The 21,235-nt window shown below is 43.8% G+C and overlaps 1 protein-coding gene across 2 annotated transcripts in view; it reads right to left on the reverse strand.

Moving 5' to 3' along the window:
• CLMN (calmin) overlaps nucleotides 1-21,235 on the reverse strand; it is a 517,285-nt gene that overhangs the window by 23,387 nt on the left and 472,663 nt on the right. For both annotated transcript variants that reach the window (XM_086937734.1, XM_086937735.1), the window contains exons 11-12: nucleotides 14,227-14,287; nucleotides 12,189-12,253 (exon numbers count right to left, since the gene is read on the reverse strand). In XM_086937734.1, the coding sequence (XP_086793860.1) occupies nucleotides 12,189-12,253; nucleotides 14,227-14,287 (126 nt within the window). The remainder of the gene's footprint in view (nucleotides 1-12,188; nucleotides 12,254-14,226; nucleotides 14,288-21,235) is intronic.

The following is a 21,235-nucleotide window of genomic DNA, read 5'->3' on the forward strand; positions in this document are numbered from 1 at the left end:
GATAAAGTGCATTTTTTAAAAGATCTCCGAGCTCGATGGTATCCCCATAAGAATCTTGAGCACATTCTTTCTATTCGAGTGAAATAATGGGAGGATATTAACAAAGGAATAGCCAGAAGTATGTACAGAAATTGGGGGAAGATAAGCATTTTCAGAACGTTACTACGCCCAGCGAGCGAAAGTTTTAAATGATCTAATCTCTCTAATGTTTTATTGGAGGTAGGGTAGCTATTATTGGATCCAAATTGGCAGAGATAATGTCTTCAACATTAGACATAAGTTTTATACCCAGATATGTGGCCTCTTGTTCAAATTGAATATTTCCTGGTCGGCCGGCTTCAGAATGTATAAATTGCGTCTTGACAACGTTTAGTTTATAGCAGGAAAGCCGGCCAAATGCCTCTGCAGTCTCTATAACCTTAGGTAGTGAACTAGCAATATCAGATGAGACCACTGCGATATCGTCTGCATACGCAGAGACTTTAGACTCACTATTTTGAATCTGAACAGATTTAATCTCCTGATTTTTCTCTAATGTCAAAATAAAAGGATCAATATATAAAGCAAAAAGGAGGGGGGAGCAGGGGCAACCCTGTCTCGTCCCTCTTTCTATCACACCTTCCCAGATAATTTACCCGCAATCCGGATGGATGCAAATGGTTTTTTATATAGCACTTTAATTGCTCTAATTAAGGCCTCCAGGAAGCCCTTCCGTGCCAGGACCGACCACAGAAAGCTTCTTAGAGACCCTGTCGAACGCTTTTTCAGCGTCCAACAGGGCCACGCCAACCGGAGAGTTCTTCGCCTGTGCCCAGTCCAACATTGCGATAATCCGCCTTATGTGGTCCGTGGTTTCCCTATGTTGTATGAAGCCGTGTTGTCTCAATGAAACCAAGCCCGGTATCAGACCATTCAATCTATTGGCTATCATCAATGAATACATTTTACTATTTGAATTTAGTAGGGATATTGGTCTATAAGACCCCATTTCAGTATCTTTCTTACCCTTCTTTTTAAACACCACTATCGTGGCACTACCCCAAGACTGGGAGGCTTTCCCCATAAAGGCTGCTTGACAAATTTCAACCAGTTCCACTCTCAAACTATCCTTAAAAAAATCGATAAAATTCCAAGGGGATATTACCTGGCCCATTGCTTTCCCCTGGGCAAGTCCTAAAATTGCCGCCTCTATTTCATACAATTCTGGTGGCTCTTGTAAAATATTTTTTTGCGTTTCGGATAGCGTCGCTGGGATTACTTCACTTAACCTCATCGCTGCTACACATATTCCCCTCCTGTGCTGAAAAATCATTATCATTATAGTTTCATGACGGAACGGTTCCGTCATCAGCACAGCTCCACTGTGCCTCATGACGGAACCATTCCGTCATGAGCATCGAAGGGATTAAATACTCTTAAGAAGAAACCTCCCCTATATCACCAGTATATAGGTCCTGGTAAAATCCTATTGAGGCCTTTGATGTCATAATCTTTTCTTTCTCTCAAAATTTATTTTCAGAATTATGAGGATTTTTTTTTATGTCAGACCTATTGGCTTTACTAACAGTGGACATTACAATGGCATGCTGGTGAGATTTTAGATTTTTGGACGGACTAAATTATTTTTCCTCACTTACTCGATTTCGAACTGATTATTTTATTGATCTCTGCTTTCAACATTGAGTCCCTTATCTTATCTTATCTGATACGTGCTCGGATCAAGGGAGGGTGTCATATAGATATATATAGCCTGTATGCTGTGTTAAGTTAGCATGAGATTTTTAGGAGTTTAAACGCCATTCTACCTTTCTGCTGCTTTGCACACGACACATAGCTGTTGCTTTAGCTTTGAGCCTAGTAGAATGTTTTTGATTCATGCGAGAATAATATGTTGTTACTCTGATATCAGTCTTGTTTGGCGAGCTGTGTCTGTACAATGAGTGCAGAAACCTTCAAGGATATCTCAACACAGTGGTTGTTGTGAGCACTGATCTTCGCACGTTCCTAGACATAACATACATGCAGCTGCAGCCAAATTCTGGATTTAGGCGCGTTTTATATTGCTTTGCACAAGAGCATACAAACACACTTGATGGTGCTTCGCATGCAGAGAGCTGGTGGCTGATGATGTGATCCCTTACCACTAGGATCTTGAGGTATGGGCCGCTCTGCTAAAACCCAAAGAGACCTTCTTAGATATAATATAATATATTAGCTAGGGAGGGTGAGAAAAAGGTTTTGTTAAACCCTATTCATTTTAGCATAATACCATGCTTTCACCGTTTGTATGCTATGGACTAGTGACTATGCTGGTTACTTTGTTTCTTATAATATGTTTGCTTGTATTAGCTAAGATACTGCGTTTGAGAACACTGCATTAGTGAATAAACATTTCAAATATGCACGAGTCCTCTTTTACTCCTTGTTCTGGATTGAAATGTTTGTATAACGAAAGAGTGTTCATGTGTTCCACGTTACCTGAGGTGTTGTTCTGGTTTGTCTAAGCATTGGGAGTTTATGATAACCAATGAGACACCGATTGCTAGTCTGGTAGGGGATGTTTGGGTACTGAGGTGAGTTTTGGCACACTCTAATTCACTGAGGTTCCAAGCCTCTATGCACAGTTCTGTCTGAGCACGGAATCCCTGCGACAGTACTAGTGAAAGGGTTTTTCTGTTCAGGGTAATAGCTGGGCGCTCTGCTAACTGTGGACGCAAATCGTTAGGAACATAGAAGGGTTGAGTGTGGTGCAACTGGGTGAGGGGATAAACCCTGTAACCCCCCAATTGTGTGATGGAAACAACCACCGCACATGTTTCGTCGCATATGGAATAGTCTTTCCGCGACTCCTCAGGGCTGTGTAGGAAATAAACACGAATGGGTGGACGGATAAAATTAAACCTTGATATGAGATCCTAGATGTCCTAGCAAGCTTCCACAACAGGAACATGGCGACCCGCAGGGAAGAAGCCCGTACTCACAGCCACTGAAAAATCGCACCCACAGGAGTTATCTATCCGCTCCCCTATTGTATCTTCACATATCCTGCGGGGCTTGTCGCTTTTTGAAGACGCGCACTGCGTTTGTACACTAATGAGCCACAACTGGTTCATCGCAGATGTAACCGTTCGAGTGAGTGAAGCTTTCTAGGACATCTAGGATCTCACATCAATGTTTAATTTTATCCATCCACACCCATTTGGAACATCATCACTAGAGTCTCGGGCCCTGCCGGGTCAGAATTATCACCAGTGGAGCAACTACCCATTCACGTTTGTTTCCCATACAGCCCTGAGGAGTCGCGGAAAGACTATTCCATATGCGACGAAACACGTGTCGGCTGGCTTGCTTGAGAAATTAAAAGAGACCGTTTACACACCAAACAAGAAATCCTTCTGTATTTTCTGTTAGCTTTGCTTTGTAACATACATGTGTCCACATTGACACACCTTTTTCCTACTCGTTTGTTGTGTGCATAGGGTATCTTGTTGCAATTTTACAGATCTGGGTTGAATCCATCATAGTTCTTTAGCTCACTTCGCCACCTCATTTCAGACCCAGCTATATGTAAATCAGTCTTGACCCTGTGCCTCATGGGAACAATCCAGCACAAACTGCCGAGCCAGGTCTTCCCTGAACCGGAAACAAGCATCATGGGACCAGTTTTGGGGTAACACCCCTCATCCGCCAGGCTAGCTTGAATCCAGTGGCAAAGTGAGCAAGGGGCCCACATCTGGCCATACCCTGCCAACTTAGGGCCAACAAAGCAAACAGAAAGATGATGGACAGAGGGCTGAAACTTTTCAGACACTCACCCCCAGTCACATATCTGGGTTAAATCCATAATTGTTCTTTAGTTCACTTCGCCACCTCAGTTCAGACCCAGCTATATGCAAATCAAGCTTGACCCTGTGCCTCATGAAATTGTGACATATTTGCGATGTGTAAAGCATGGGTACATTTTCACTGTCCCAGGCATGTGGATTACATAGCTTTTATGGTGAAAGTTTTCTCTGTGGCGGAGCTTGATGTGGTGTACCAGATCGTGCAACCTTCCAACCCAACAGTGAGTGGTAACTGTTCTATGGGCACTCCCGCTAGGTTGCTCTGCATGGCAGTTTGAGTCTGTTGCCATCTGGTGAGCTATCATTCGAAAACCAAGGGGTCTTTTGATTCCTGTTTGTCGAGTCTGGGGTCAGATATGGAGAAAAAAGTTGGAAATTCTGCATCCTCTTGTCACAAAAGGATTCTTGGTTGAAGCAAATATGATTCTTGTTCACATGAAGCACACAGCATCAGAGGGAGGTTCGGTGCATGAATTTTAATGAAAGTGGAGTGCCAGTACCAAGATATCAATGGTCAATGTCCTGGAACCATGAGTGGAAGACTGGAATGTTGTCTGCAAAGAGACTACTGCTTCCAGCAGGCAGCAAGGAAAGAAAAAACAAAGGTTTCTGGGAGAATTCAGAAATGAAAACCGTTTCTGAGACCTACCTGCTGTCCACGCTGCTGGTTGCTGCCTGCTTGCCCCCAGCTACTCCGGGGTAGTTGCTGTGTGCCGCCATTGTTTGCTGACGCCTGGGGGACTGGCCACCTACACTTCCCAGCATTCTTTGTGGTGCTGAGGTCGCGCTTCACGCCAGGAGGCGTACAAAACAGGGTCAGAGCTCCCGCACTGCCGGACGCACGTGGGTGTGCCTGGGAAAAGCCCGGACCAAGGGCGGGCCCGTCTGCGCCCATCAGAGCCAGGAGGAGGCAGGGCTGGGCCACCCCTCTTTTGTTGAACTTCTTGTGCCCCATGTTCCTTGGCTAGCCCATTGTACTCATATTTTCATACTACTATTTGCATTTATGGAACTGTAATATTGTTGTGTTTTATTCCATTCTTTTAAGTCAGTATGAATAAGGCTAATCGCAAGGGAGCAGGATGCTCAGGGGTTGTGGGCACCCTGGACGGATTCCTTTCACGGGCGGAGTCAGTTCTCATACATGAGATCGAGCTCACAGAAAGGAGACTCTCATTAGATCCCCTCGATTGGAGGTCCTTCATCTAGTCTTCCACCCATTACTGACCCAGAAGCTGATTGCATGCCATTGGTGTCCGTTCAGCCAGATTCACCTCAAATAAGTGATTCTCTTCTAATAGCAAGTAACTTACCCCTTGATCCTTCTCCTCCTCCGAAGATTCTCACACGACACCAAAGATCTGAGCAGAAGAAGGTGGGGGAGGCACAAACAAAAAAACGGAAGGCGGGAGGACAACCGCAAAATTCACAACAGGTCAGCAAGGTTGCTAAAATAAAAGGGAATTGCTTAGGCAATGAGGGAGGCCCAAAAGTTGCTCCAACACTAGGTATTCCTTGCCCCATAGGTAACAGTGATAAGGATGTAACTAATACTAAACAGGTGTTCAGGGAGTTTGAAGCGTCCATCTTAGTTAAACTGGGTGAAAAATGTGCAGCTATGCTAGATTCCTTACTAACTAAGCTGACTGAAATAGATATGAGGTTGTCCAAAATAGAGCAACATCTTTCTCCCCCAGGGTTTACCCAGAGAGAGGACAAAGATAGTGCTTCTAATGATTTTAGATCAGCATCAGTACATAGCACAAGCAAACTCTCCACTGAGGCAGGACCTAGCGCCAGTATTATAGGTACATGCGCTAGTACTATAGTGCCAGTCTCCAATGCAATTACAAGTAGTCCACACACTTCATATGCTAATGCGGTCCATAGTAGGGAACACCTGGGGCGTCGGGATCTAGGAACGTCACAGGGTGGCAATGAGGATCCTAGTAAATTCCTCAATCTGCCGCCAGAAGCCACACCATACACCATCATACTATCTAATGTGCCGGACCCTTTGCACAGGTGGTGTTGAACACTGGGCGTCACTAAAGAACAAAGCGCTCCACCTGTTGAATATAAGAACTGGGTTGGGCAATTAGCTATTTCAAGAATTCAAAAGGATTCGTAGAGTTGCTTGGGTAGGGAAAACCCAGAAATCTTTTAGAGGTGATTGTGTGGTGTTGAGCTTTGGGTCCCCACAGCTCGTTCAAACAATTTTAGATAGGGCAGGATCGAGGTCTCTGAGTAGGGACAATATTCATATTCTGTCATTGAGTTTTTTTTTATCGCACACCTCCACTCCAAATATTAGATAGGGTCAGCTCAAGGGATATAGTCCAGGCTCGGGCCACTATGACTATGTAGTCCCTACGTTAAACAGATTTGAGCTTCTCTCCACTTTGGAGTAAATTGACTGACAACGCCCTGTAGTGAAGTGTAATAGGGCCTCACAGTCATTATCGAACCCAGGTGTGGGTGGTGAGGCTCCAGATCCTAACACGCTAGGTAGCAGAATACAACTCCCGCTGGATGGGACGAGGCTTGAAAATTCTGCGGGTTCGTCCAGGTTGGGCTTGGGAAGGGATAAGGGATAAGGGGTTGAGAACTATAGACAATTATTTGTGCAAAGGGGCCCTCGATTCTGGGTTGTCTACTGATGTATGTGGCCAGCCAGATTATGGTAATACCACTCATGATGTAGCAGGATCCAAACTTGTTTCCTGGAACATCGCAGGGCTCTCACACAAAATAGTCTCTGCAGAATGGACATCATTATAATAAGGCTATCTCTGGTAAATGTCTCTGACATGTTACTTATTATTGTTTATTCTAGAGGTCTGCAAGGTGGGATAGCTTCCCCTGTTGTAGCCTCTTTAGATATGTTTTTATTAGATCACAGAAGTGATAACAATGTCATAATAGCTGGTGATTTTAACTGTACATTTGAACCCCTGGACAGACATGATATAATCCTTGGCGCAGAGGAGGATGCCCAGTGGTCCATCCCCCGTTAGAAATCCCTCCAATCAAAAAATGGTCGCGTGCAGCATCCCAATTAAAAATCTTTTCCTTGGAACATGGGGCTGCAAACAGAAGATCTATTTCTGATAAATTAGGTTCCCATACCTTTAGCAATGGACTACGTACTAGTAGAATTTACTTTTTCTTATTAAATAAGGAGTTTGGTCTAATCTTGTAGATATGGAGGTCTGTGACAGACCCGAGAGTGATCACAACCCTCTCTTGCTCTCCATATTACCCATGTCTATACTAGGTGGAGCCATCTTGGCTGCACGTATAGATAATGTGGAGGCCCAAATGACAAATGATACCAGACATGTCAAGTGGGCAAATGTGCTTAAAAGGAAGGAAGATTTGATTGAGATGTGTAGTCTGTTAGCAAATGTCTTAGGTACTTTACAAACTTGTGCAACATAGGGTGAGCTCAATGCCAAAGTTGAACAGGTGCATGAGGAACTCTTCACACAGCTTAAAAGCTTTTTTATTATGAAAAGCAAAAAACCCATGACCCAACCTGACTATAAAGCCGCAGCCTGGTACGGCACTTCGGGTCGCCTGGCTTATAGACCCTTAGCGGCAGCAATCAAATCAAAGGAAAGGGCTGAAATACGAAACGCCAGGGTAGATTATAAGATAGTGCAGCATTGTGCCAAAAGGGATTGGGACGAACAGCACTGGGCGGATTTGCTTGAAGCCTCTTCAGGGAGCAATATGACTGCTTTCTGGCACTTGGAGAGGTGGGGTAGTGGGGCCCCTAACAAGGTCCCCCAGAATTTTGTGGAGCCCGATAAGTGGGTTTCTTATTTTACAACTCAGTTTTCTTGTGCAGGCGTCAATCAAGACTTTCATGTTATGCCATCTCCCGCCTCTAGCTTACACTTTACTAAGAAAGAGGTGGAAAATGTTCTTCAGTTAGTACCAAGAGGTAGGGCACCAGGGCCTGATTGCATCCCCGCTGATCTGTTCCTTCACGATCTACCCAACTGGGCATCCTACATTCAGGTCCTAGTGAATGCGATAGCTAGTGGAGCTTCTATGCCCGGTACGCAGGAGCAGAGATTCTTCCCATTTTTAAAAAAGGGGATCGCACTATACCGGGGAATTATAGACCCATAAGCCTTATCGATTGTATACAAAAGGTATTGGCATGGCTGGTACTAAGCAGGATTCAGACTTGGGTGAAGGAATGCAACATCCTGTCTCACCTCCAGGAGGGGTTTCAGTTATGTACAAGCACCATTGACCAGGTGTTCAGGTTTTCCTTATTTATTGGCGTACTGTGGTTTTAGGGGGAGGCACCATCTATGCTGCCTTTCTCGACTTAAAGTCGACTTTTGACCTCGTTCCCCGATCCAAGATGTGGTGCACTTTTTCACAGCTAGGTATGCCGTTAGACATACTGGCACTCTTGGTCAAGTTACATACCTCTAACTACGCGCAGGTGAGATGGGATTCACAGGGAAGTATCACCTAAAAGTTTCCAGTAGAGAAGGAGGTTAGGCAGGGGTGCGTTCTAGCACCCACCCTCTTCTCCCTATACATAAATGGGGTGGTGAACTATTTTAAGAATTTCCCTACTGACGCGCCGTAATTAGCAGGGACTAGAATCCCGCTACTCATGTTTGCCGACGACACCCTCATCCCTTCCAAAACAAGAAAGGGCCTTCAAAGTGCCCTCTCTAGATTTGAGGAGTTTTGTGAGGACCATGAATTATTTGTCAATGTGGACAAAACTAAGTATACGGTCCTGCACAAACACAAGAAGATTGTCGGTAGAGTTGAAATGAAGGGAGGCACAATGGAACAAACTGTTTTTTTTTCCTACTTCGGGGTACCCATTGACAAAAAAGTGAGCTGGAATCCCCAAATAGAATTGCTCACAGTTAAGCACGCTCAATTGTTGGGTGTATTGCTCAAGGAGCAAAGATCCTCATATATCAAACCCATTGCTCCTTTACTTCAAATCTATCACACCAAAATAGGCGCCTCGATCCTGTACCGGGCTGAGCTGTGGGGATATGCCAATTTGGAATCCTTGGCTGTCATTCTAATAGGGATGTGGCACGCTATGGGCCAGTTGCTTACTGGAGGAGGCTATGGGTGACCCCTGAACTCAAGCACTATGCACTGTCATTAAAAGATGCTAAAGAGGCGGATGTCACTAATAAAATCCCATGGTTTAGGTGTGTCAAAACCACACTCAGTGAGATGGGGATGAGCCGTTTATGGACTACCCCTGCTGATACAGTTTTCCATCCAAAACAGAGTTTAAGGTAGCATATTGGAATCTGATTATAGCGAGGTGCTTTTCGGCCCTTAGTGCACCTTCTCTGTCAAGAGCCTTCCTTGATTTTAAGCATGAAACAAAGTATGAAGGATATTGGGATTTAATCACCACCCCCAAAGACAGGAAACTGTATCATCAGTTTATGGTGGGTTCACTCCCTACTAATGCATTCACTTACAAATGGTGTAGTTTGAATACTAGTAATTGCTGACATTGTCCGAATTTGATTGAGACAGCGATACACTTATTTTTTGCCTGCCCAGCCTATAGAAAACCTAGGCTAAGATGGTTGAAACCCCGATGTTTTAATATGGGTACCCGGTCCAGCAAAGAGGCATTTAGGATTCTAAACACATCTACGGAAGAGTCCATTGTGACCGCTGTCGCTAAGTTTTTGGGATGGGTGTGGGTAATTCGCTGGAAAGCCAGTTGCACAAAGTAGATGATCAGGTTTTGTACTTGCACTATGCACTTTATATCACTGTTATTGTTTTTTATGCAGTTGGTAACTTTGTATTATGGAACTATGATAGTTGGTATTTCAAGAGTCAACCCTGGTGGGCTTTTTTAGAGCTTTTTAATATAGGACCTGCATAATTTTATCTTTTTAAAGTGGTTGTTCCGATATTATATGAATTATTTTAACAATTGAACTGTACGAATGTCCATAATAAGCTAAAATTGGAACATCGTTACATGTGATTTGTATCAACTTTTGTGATTTTTAAAATCAAAATAAATTTGATAAACTGAACTGAAATGAAAATGGAGAAGCAAGAACATATGGTGACGGTGTTGTCCATGGGCACAGAAATCTGGTAAATAGTTTAATCAGTAAATACATATCTTCCATGAAAAAATAGTAATCAATCTCCCGCCTGAGTAGTTGTACACTCAACACATCAAAAAAATTTATTGATTTGAAATTGTTGACTTCAGTGTGATATATACAAAGTGAGGTATGTAAGGCATAGCGCATTACAATTGTTCTCCATATTCGAAATGTTTTACTATTTATATAGCGAATATTATAATGCTGCCCAAAATATAAAATATATTGCACGTTTACAAACTGAAAATTGTAAATAGAATTTTCTTGGCATACTCACAAAAACGTTGTCAGTTTATTCTTACTTAAATGTTCTAATATTATAGAAACAATGTATTTGTGTGCGATACATGATAATTGTTTTGATGACTCGGTCGTCTACCATCTCTTAAGGCAAAATTACACCATAGGCTCAGCTCTGTATGTGAATTTTCTAACTTGTCCACATCTATTGAAATATGCCTTTTGCAGGAGAGAAAATAAGGACGGCAGGAGCATAATAAGGCGTAGCACTTGAAACTGATAAAAGATGAGGATCTTTCATTCCATACCAGGGAAGAAGTATACGTAGACCTCTGACCAGCCTCTGTTTATTACAAAATTGGCACAAATTCTCACTAGTTTAGTGTTCTACCCCATAGGCTACCATGCATTAATGCCTTATAACCAAGGAAAACTCAAGTCACTAGTCTTTAAAACACTTTTACAGATATAATAGGAACAATAAAGTCTGCTGGTGCTTTTGTGTATTGTAGAGAGAACAAAAGGGGGATGATACTCCTGGATGGTAGTGGCGCTACAGCAAATATCGGCAATATCAGTATTTGTTGTTCTAGTTATCTTAGTCGTTGGGTGCCTAGGTATGGGTCATCATCCCTACCCACAAATGATCCGTAGATCTAAAGATAATTATGAAACACCTATCACACCAACTTAGAACATTCACCAAGAACACAATGTCATAAGTTAAATCCACAAGGTCAAAATCAGGTTGAATGAATATATAGTTCTTTTAATCCACAAGGCTTTCTCCAGGTCCAGCCAACACGTGTTTCGTCGTATGGGCAGGTACCTGCGACGAAACACGTGTTGGCTGGACTTGGAGAAAGCCTTGGGATTAAAAGAACTATATATTCATTCAACCTGATTTTGACCTTGTGGATTTAACTTATGATATTGTGTTCTTGTTGAATGTTCTAAGTTGGTGTGATAGGTGTTTCATAATTATCTTTTGTGTATTGTATTTAAATATTTTATAACATACATGCAACCTTACTCATACAGAAGTTCTGTGCATGTAGGGTAAGTCTGATACGATGCATGGAGGTTTGTAACCAGCCCTTTTATAAGGAAAAAGGTTGTTGCCAGGTTAGCGCTTGCATTTTCACTGGCACTCCATGACCATTTGGAATCGAGGGAGAGGTCTACTAGGAACAGCTAGCTGTCCATCAGGTTCCTCAGTCTTGGAGGCAATCATCATTAGTATGGGCCTCACACCTGATCTTTACTTACTTTTAAAAGTTTGAAAGGTGTGAAATAATATTTTTACAAACGCATTATTGCTGGAGATGAGGTGCCCCTTGGCGGAAGCATGTACATATGGGTCCTGTGTGTTCACCCAATTGACTAGCACCATAGGTGTGTTAATAACAGCTCATTTCGGTTATAGGTATGCATGTAGTCATTACGATGTCCTTTTTGAATCACAGATGTTCTGACTTCGTCGGACTTCATCTGCATTCAACTCCTATTTGCACTGGTGCACAAAGCTAGGTGTTTCACATTTGCAGAAGTAAATACTCAAAGATGCCCAACCACAAATGCAGGTTGTGCATTCCTATAATTTGAGTTTGCACAAACTGCATACTTGTACTTCCTCAAATGCTCTTTGAATGTCCCTTTTAATTTACAATGACATCAGAAGGGGTGTTGATAACTTTGTGAACAAAAGAAGCACAGATTAGCTCTTAGGTTTTATAATCCAGGGCTGGAGCATAATCAATAGACCGTGACTTCTTCTTTTGCATGATACCGCCAGTAACCTTTGCGTTCACTTTGGTAGGATCCTCAACTCGAAAAAAAGTTCAAAATGGGATGCAACCTAGGCCTATGTCTGCAATGACTTGGTGCACATCTAAAATATATTTTCTTCCTAAACCGGTTACCTCTGAAAGCAGTCAACAGTGCAGGTATGGTCACTCACCTCACATGAGTGTGGACTCCTTCTACTAATTCACTCTTCTCATGTTTCAACCAATGAACTGTATCCTGCAATTCAAAATAATTAGCTTGTAAATGTATAAATCAGCAGTTATAGGCTTAAGTAATAGCTCAATTAGACCCAAATAATGCACCTCTACTGCAGGGGAGGGAAAACACAAGAAAAGGAAGGAAAGCTGAGGGACGCTAACAAAGGATACGCAATAAATACATGGAGTGACAATGAAGTCAACAAATTGTAAGCATTGAAAAGTCTTTCGGGATACTGTAAGCTAACAGTATGTCTCGCAACAGGCTAGGCAAGACCTAAAAAGCAGCTCATTAAAACAAGTACTACGCTGTCTTGACTCTTCTTTTTTTCTTCATATCAAGAGGAGCGTTTAGAAGCATATTCTACCAGATGTGAACTATTTCAAATCAAATGTACAACTCAGAAAGCAAGCCAACATTAAATATTCATTGTTTGCTTATATTTCCCATAGGATATCTGAGTTGCTCTGCATTATATTGCAGTGTAATGGAGTTAGAAGACTGGGTGCCCATAATATTCCAGTTGAGGGCTAGGAGTGTTAATGCAAAGCTTGCTATGCATAAAATGTAGGAAGGGAAAAGACCTAGATTCCATACTGCTGCCAGAGTATGACACCTGTATGGTTCCAATGTGGCCTGCAAACCACTGGAGAATTTATCAATTTTAGACATGCAGAAAAACAAAGATGAGACAGAACAAGAAAATGTCTCATTATTAATTATTCAAGTTAAACACACTACCTATGATTGACTGAGGGGGAGGAAGAGAAGAGGTGGTGGGAGAGAACCCTGTCTTTTTCATGAAATGGTAATTGGTGACTATCGGAGACTATGAACCCTCAATGTATAGCATACTTTATTTCTTCCCATTTTACCAAATATCAAATAAGCACAGTTTGGCTGTTTTGAAAATACTTCATGAATTTTGTATGATGATGTGAATTCTCAAGTATACAAAAAGAGTGATGTCTTGAATGCTTGAATTAATCACAGCAACTGGCAATTACTAAGACCGACTTCCAATCCATCATTCGTTGGTACACCATGTCACCTCAGCTTGGACCCAGCTGTATGCAAATCAGTCTTGACCATGCTCCAATTGGAACAGTTCAGTACGAAATGCCGTGCCAGGTCCTCCTTGAACCAGAATACAAGCACCCCAGGACCGGTTTGACCCTAGTCATGAGGTCCTCATCCAGGTACAGCTTGGTTCCAGTGAAACAGTGTGCATGGGATCCACATCTGGCATACCAGTTCCACTAAGGGTTGTACCTAAAGTATACAAAAATGTTATGGATAGAAGGCTTCAAATAATCTCAGCCATTGTTAATTACTCAGGCTGCATCTCAATCCAGCTCACCCTGCCACTCAATTCAAGCTACACCTGGCTGATAAGCTCATAATAAGGACGAAACCGGTTCTGGGTTATTTTTTTTCCCGTTCTGGGAGGACCTGGCCTGGCAGTTTGGGATTGACTGTCCGTATTGGAGCAGGGTCAAGGCTGATTTCCATATGGCTGGGTCCAAACTGAGGTGGTATGGTGGGTGAACAATGATGGAGTGGAATGGGCAATTGCCAGTGGATTGGATTAATTCAAGCATTCCTTCCATCACCTTGTTATTGAATTGTCTGCCCTAAATGCGACGGGTATGGCCAGACATGAGTCCGCGCTCACTGTGCCACTAGAATCAAGCTATACCTGGATGATAAGGCCATAATACGGGCAAAGCATGTCACAAGTTGCTTGTTTATCGGTTCAGAGAGGACCTGGCCTGGCAGTTGGGGCTGCACTGTTCCAACTGGAGCAGGGTGAAGGTTGATTTGCCTATGGCTGTATCCAAACTGAGATGGCATAGTGGGCAAAAAAAAATGGATTTGGATGCAGCCCCAGTAATTGCCAATAGCTTAGATTAATTCAAGCATTCCATCTATCACCTTAATGTTGTTGCTGATGGGAATTCTCGAGCATTTATAAACATCCCAGTGCTTACCTTTCCATCTGCTATATGGTCATGTCGTCGGTAATGAATGCTGGTGTCACTCTGACTTGTCCTGAAAAGTAGACCAAAGTATATTCAGTTCACATATCCAAATACAACAGTGTAGGCATACATTTTTTAACTCGGCAAATACTTGGAAACATTACTTTCCCCCACCCCCGAGACAAAAAGGTAAACCAACATGGAAACTCCTATGAAAGTTTGCCAAAAGAGGAGAACTGTAGGTGGAGCTCTCCATGCATAGTTTAGTGAATTGCATTTAATAGGAAGTATGAACTAACTTACATACTCCAAAATGCAGTTTGTGAATCAGGCCTATGCACCAGTCCCTGACCTTTCTTATGTAAACTATTGCAGGCTGGTACTTCGCTCTTGGGCTCGAATTTCCAGCTAGTATGTTCAGTAGAACTGACCCACCATCACAGAACACTGTATGCATGTGTTAATTAAAATCTAAAGACAGACTGACAACAGTGCTTTTAAGATGGGCTGTTCCTTATTTACTTACATATGCACCAGAACATCGTTGAGTATTTAACCTCAACACAGTTGAAAATGTTTACTAAGGCATGACCTGATCTGATTACGTTTTGTGTAATATGCACACTCCTTAGCCATGGATAATATTGCACAAGTATTTAGGAAATTGACAACCAAGAAAAAAAGATTACCCTAGATCTAACGAAGGACATAGTGCATGACTAATGCAAGGTAATTTTAGACGGTACCTTAAAATCTTGTGGTTCTGCTTGCTTTTATTTATTCATTCCCCACTAAGTAACCATTGGGAAGTTTGTTATCAGACTTTAACAGTCCAGGTGCTCTCTACTCTACCCTGAGAGCCTCTGTTCGTCTTGTCAAACAGCTGCTAACTTTCCCTCCTGAGGCGGAAGCCGGGAGGTCTCTCCCCTATTCTTTGCACATTGCGGTTTTAGCCTCTCATTGATTTTAAAATTGCTCGCATTTCATTTTATATTGCTCGCATTGTTTGCATTTCTCACACTTGATTTAAAAGGCGTGTAGAGACTTCCCTTGCAATTTCATCCATTCTCTGTACCTCTCCCCCCTCCCTCTGCCCCCGGACAGCTCTCGGCCGAGTGCTGGTTGTTCCAACTTTGGCGGCCGTATTGGGTGGGGGCTGGTGAGTGACGCGCTCTAGCAGCGGTCATAAAGAACGGCTATGACTCCGCGCAGCGGACGCGTTCAGCGGACGCGCCGGACCTGCGCCGGAGTCGTGCCAGAGTCGTGCCAGAGTCGTGCCAGAGTCGTGCCAGAGTCGTGCCAGAGTCGTGCCAGAGTCGTGCCAGAGTCGTGCCAGAGTCGTGCCAGAGTCGTGCCAGAGTCGTGCCAGAGTCGTGCCAGAGTCATGCCCGTCTGCGCCCGTCCGAGCCCAGACGAGCCTAGGGCCAGTCACTCTGCCGAATTCAGTAAGTACTACACTCATTTACTTGCGTGCGGCATGACTTCGCTTTCGCTCCTTGACACCCTCGCACTGTACTCTGATACAGAAGGACACTGCACCTTTTACTCACTGTGCACTATGTCAGCCCCCTAAACAAGTAGAGGCAACACACACACTTCGCTTTGCTCTCTTGAACTGTAGGTCTTTCCCAAGGCACGCTCTGGAGGTTAACCTCCTTATCCTTGAACACGAGTTAGACATCCTGTTTCTAACAGAAACATGGCTTACTCAAGGCTCAGAAGCAGATATAGTGAACGCCCTTCCTCCTGGCTTTCTAATCCACACCCAGGATCGACCGCTGGGTCGAGGGGCAGGCGTCGCTATCCTGTACAAAAACTCATTGACCTGCAGAGCCCAGAAAGGGGAGGTGGAAGATTGTGAGAGCTGCAAGTTTTCCCTCCAAATCTCACCCACAGTGGCGATGTCGGGGTTATTAGTCTATCGCCTCCCAGGAAGCATTGGTAACTTCACGAGTTCACTTATGGAAGCGGTAATGGTCTGTGCCGCTTCTGCAACAAATTTCATTACCTTGGGAGACCTTAATCTCCACTTCGACGACCAGGAAGAACAGTCGGCGACAGCACTTCAACGTGAGTTTAAAACCTGTGGGGGCGACCTCATAAATTTGAAGGCTACCCATAATAAGGGTCACTTGCTGGATCCTATTTTTTCAAACATTTCCACCATGAAATCAGCCCCCCCTATCCCACTGCCATGGACGGATCACTTTATGATCCCTTTTGCCTGGCAAACTAAGTCGGAGAGCACCCCCTCCACCAGTGTTGGTGTACCAGAAAGACCCTGGGCCAGGCTATCAGTGGAAAATTTCTCACGAAGCCTGGAGACCTCACGTCCACTACTCCCGCAGGACCCTGTCCTGGCCGAAGCAGACTTCTGTAGTTGGATGTCGAACACAGTTGACGCCGTCCTCCCTGTAAGATCGGCAGGAAGAAAGGAGAAAAGACTGCATACTGCTCCCTGGTACACGCCGGAGTTGAGGGTCATGCGGAGGGCATGTAAAAAATTAGAATGTTCCTGGAGGAAGAACTGGGAAGTAGCTTGTAAGACTGAATACCGTATGGAAATGAGGAATTACAAGCTTTCCATTCGGCTACCCAAAACTCAATTCTTTGAGGAGAAAATTAGTAATGCCTCCAATTCCTCCAGAGAAACATTCCTGGTGGTTCAAGAACTCCTGAGGGTTCCCACACCTTCGGCCCCCACGGATAATCTGAAAGGCAAATGCAACGATCTAGCAGAGTACTTCCACACAAAAATCGAAAAAATTCTGATCACCTTGCCCCAAATTAAGATAGGAGCTGAGCCCCTGGAGGATGAGGGTTTACTTCAGAAGACCCTGGACTCCTTTGGACCAGTCACGAAGGACGAAGCCTCAAAGTTTTATTGTCTATTAAGAGTGGCTCTCCCCGGGACGTCGTCCACATGAGGATTCTCAAACTGGTTGCCCCTTCCATTGTGGAACCTATTACCGAGGTTATTAATGCCTCATTAGGCGCGGGTGTGGTCCCACCAAATTGGAAGGGTGCAATAGTAAAAGCCCTCCTAAAAAAACCTAACCTAGATCCCCTAGACATGGCAAACTACAGGCCCATCTCGATCCTCCCGGGACTAAGCAAAATCACGGAAAAATTGGTTAATCTCCAGCTATCCAATTTCCTTGAGTCCAACGGTGTGCTGAGAAGCTCCCAAACAGGCTTCCGCCCGGGCCAAGGCACTGACACCGACTTGCTGGCAGTCACAGAGGAGGTACGCTGCATCTTGGATTCAGGAGGATCAGTGGCAGTGATCCTCCTGGACCTCAGTGCAGCGTTCGACACTGTCAACCACCGAGTGTTACTCCAGCGACTGTCAGATGCCGGAGTGAGGGGGACAGCGTTGAAATGGCTGAGGTCATTCCTCAGCGAAAGGACCTTCCAGGTCTGGGAAGGGGGTGCACGATCGGCATCCACCCACCTCCACTGTGGTGTGCCTCAGGGCTCCTCCCTGAGCCCCACATTATTTATTGTGTACATGGCCCCCCTGGAGAATGTGGTGGCTCCATTTAACATCAAGATCGTGAGCTATGCCGACGACACCCAGCTGGTGTTCGCCCTCTCTCAACCCACGGACAATTCCCAGGTGTTACATTCTTGCCTTTCCAAAGTCCACTCTTGGATGGGGGATTCAGCATTACAGCTGAATGGTTCAAAAACGGAGATAATGCTGATGGGACTGAAAAATCCCTCACTCCCCTGCTCGGCTTGGCCCAGCTGCCTGGGACCCCCTTCCAAACCCAAGGTCGAGATCAAGAGCCTGGGTATGTGGTTGGAGCAAGATCTCTCCTTTAGGGCCCAGGCCTCTAAACTAGCGGGTGTCTGCTTTGGCCTCCTCCGATCGGTGCGTAAAGTGCTGCCCTTGATTCCTCTTCTGTCTCGGAAGCTTTTAATCCAGGGTCTGATCATGTCCAGATTGGACTTTAGTAATGCGATCTACCTGGGTGCCCCCGAGATCACGCTGAACAAACTTCAACAAGTTCAGAATGCGGCGGCACGAATGCTTCATAACATCCCCATGTCACGATTGGCCAAACCAGCACTGAAGGCGCTACACTGGTTGCCAGTACGTGAAAGGGTGAAATTTAAATCTCTCTGCCTTGCTCATAAAATCTTGCAAGGCAAAGGCCCTCCCGTCCTTCAAAATATGGTGACCCCTTATAAAGCCAGTAGAACCTTACGTTCTGACCAACAACATCTTATTGTGGTCCCCAGGGTCAAAAAGGCCCGATCAGGAGGAAGGAGATTCTCCGTAAATGTTGCAAACCTTTGGAACTCACTCCCCCTAGGTTTACGCTCGGAACCATGTCTCTTACGTTTTCGTAAACAACTGAAAACTTTCCTCTTCTGCTAAGCTCCTTGCTTCTGTTCTGTCTTTGTTGTTACTCTGTTTGGTAAAGCGCTGGGATGCTCCAGGGTGACCACGCGCTATACAAAACTGCTTTATTAATAATAATACTCTTGTGGACAACAAATTGAGTTTCTCAATTGGAGAAGGATATCTACATTTTCTGAAGAAAGGTGTATCATTTTCAGTGATGTCTAGCAGAAATGTTACTGCCACTATCATTAAATGTGGAGTGCTGTCTGACCAAAAACATCTTGATTTGGAAAAATGGAAAGATTGTTTCTATGCAAATTCTAAAACAACACAGTTACGTTTGATCACCCAGTGGACACATTTGATGTTTTTCAAGTCAATACATGACAATGAAGAATAATTTGTATTCAGAAGCATATCTGTCCTGCGCACAACATACAGGACACAGAGTGTGGAATTAACAACAAAATATTAATAAAAGGATTATGTAATGACTATCATCCATTTAAGCAATGGTGATATGTAGTTCGCCACTCTTCCTCGTCACTGACCTTACTTTTTGAAAGCATCAAAGAGTGTGACAAAGAAAAGTAGAACTGATGTAATGAATATTACATTCATTTAATCAAAGCTTTAGCACTCAATCTCTCTTTTTTCTTGTGCCAGTCGTTGGTTCGCTCTTTATGCAGGGACTGTGATGAGGAAGAGTAGTACTCAATATAATGAAGAGGACTGGTAAAAATCAGAGCGTTCATGGTGAGCACAAAGAGAGGGACATTCTAATAGAGCAAGGGGCTAACCGGACCAAAGTTACAAATCCTTCTTCCATCATTGACGTTGCAATTTGTACATTAGTCAATCTCCCATCAACATCCCCATTGCCTTGATCAATCTCAAGCACAGCCCTGAGGTTTAACAATAAGAAGTTTGAAGAGACTTTGATGGAGCCGGAAATCAGAAGGAAACCTGATCATATTTCCTCATCTCCCTTTCAGTATCACTATTACTATGACTACACTGAACATCTGTAAATTCACTGTAGGATACTTAGGAAGTTTAGGCCACATACACCCCTGAGAAACTACAAGGTTTAAAGAAAGAGGCAAGCACAATGGAAAATGTGGAGAAGTGTGGCTCACTGGTTAGAGCAGGCAGACCCTGAAGCAGAGGTCGGACCCGGGACCAGGGTTCGATTCCCGACGCGGCAGGGTGTTGAGCTCAAATGTCCACGGACTCGATAATTCTCACTTCGGTGCCTGACCTAATCATGGGTTCACACTCTGCAACTCTGGGCATTAAGCTTGCTTAATCTCCACAACGGCCCCCTGCGGCGGGATGCCTGGCTTTCACCTTGGGGATGCCCTGTAGGGGCTATCTCACAGGGAAAAACCAGGACAGGTTCCCAAGGCAAGCGCGGAGATACCCCTTCGGGGGTCGATTCTGGCGCTATATAAGAAATGCAATAATAATGTTATTTCTCTTTATACAGGCAAAAGCTGTACCTGACCCAAAACCTATTATTTATTGCCCTACAGGAGTGCTTCCATTTGATAGAAGTCTACTTTGATGGGCCCAATTTGTGAATCAGAGCCAATGGTGGCACAGATTTGTTTCTAGCGCTGGTGTAGGAGGGGCCTTTATTTCACTTCACTGGCGTTAGTGCATTGATATAATTGGATTTAGGAAAAGCATTTGAAAACTTTGTTTATGCCACCTAAGTTATTTAATCATGTTGTATTTCTTTCTGTATTTCTCTCCATGTATACTTTGAGCTGTGCAGGTGTTTATGAGGAGCTTTGATTGAAAGCTCGGAAGTGCTTGTCAGTGGGTTGGGTTGTCAGTGGGTTGGCCTCTCTGCAGAGCACAGAAAACAATGGTCATGTATTCCAGTTGTAATTGCAATTTTGTGAAAATGTGTGTGAACAGGGTGCACAGATGGCAAAATATTTACAAGACAAAAGCAAAAGTAAATAAATTGCTTAAATGTGAGCGAGTGCAGGATATGTTTGGAAGTGGTGAAGAGAGGCAGATGCAAGGAAGTGCATTTGGGGAAGATTGAAAGGACGGTGCCGAAGAGGAAAGAGAGGTGTTTGAAGATGTGCAAATGGACAAGCTGTGCAGAGAAAAAGGACATATATATCTAACATAAAGAGCACACAACTGAAAGCAAAAACTATTTTTACAGATCTCAATAAAATTTTAATTTCAGAATTGAATTTTTTTAAAGTTAATTATTTATAAGAAATCCTTGTTGTTACTCATTTATGTTAAACAGCTATAAACCATTGACATAGCCAATCGGTTTTAGGTGTAGGTCAGTTGTTGTGTTGTATATCGGGATACAATTACATTTCAGAGAGAATCTAAAATACCAATCGGGTAAGCCTACTATGAGAATCACTGATTTTGTTTATTATGTGTTCCCTTTTAGAGAGTCAACACATTTTTCATCCTGCTTAAAGACCTGTCTTCACATATTTCTATATTACTGATTGCAATCAGCAGCTGTGGGTCCTTGCCGAAACCTGGTTAGCGGTACAAAAGGGGGTGGTGATGGACGGAGCATCTGAACCAATCAAACACTCACACCCAGTCAACAGATCTGGGTTTAATCCATCACAGTTCTTTAGCCCACTCTGCCACCCCAGTTCAGACATGGCCATA

The sequence above is a fragment of the Lissotriton vulgaris genome, chromosome 9 (assembly GCF_964263255.1).
Source record: "Lissotriton vulgaris chromosome 9, aLisVul1.2, whole genome shotgun sequence".
NCBI classification, from domain to species: domain Eukaryota; kingdom Metazoa; phylum Chordata; class Amphibia; order Caudata; family Salamandridae; genus Lissotriton; species Lissotriton vulgaris.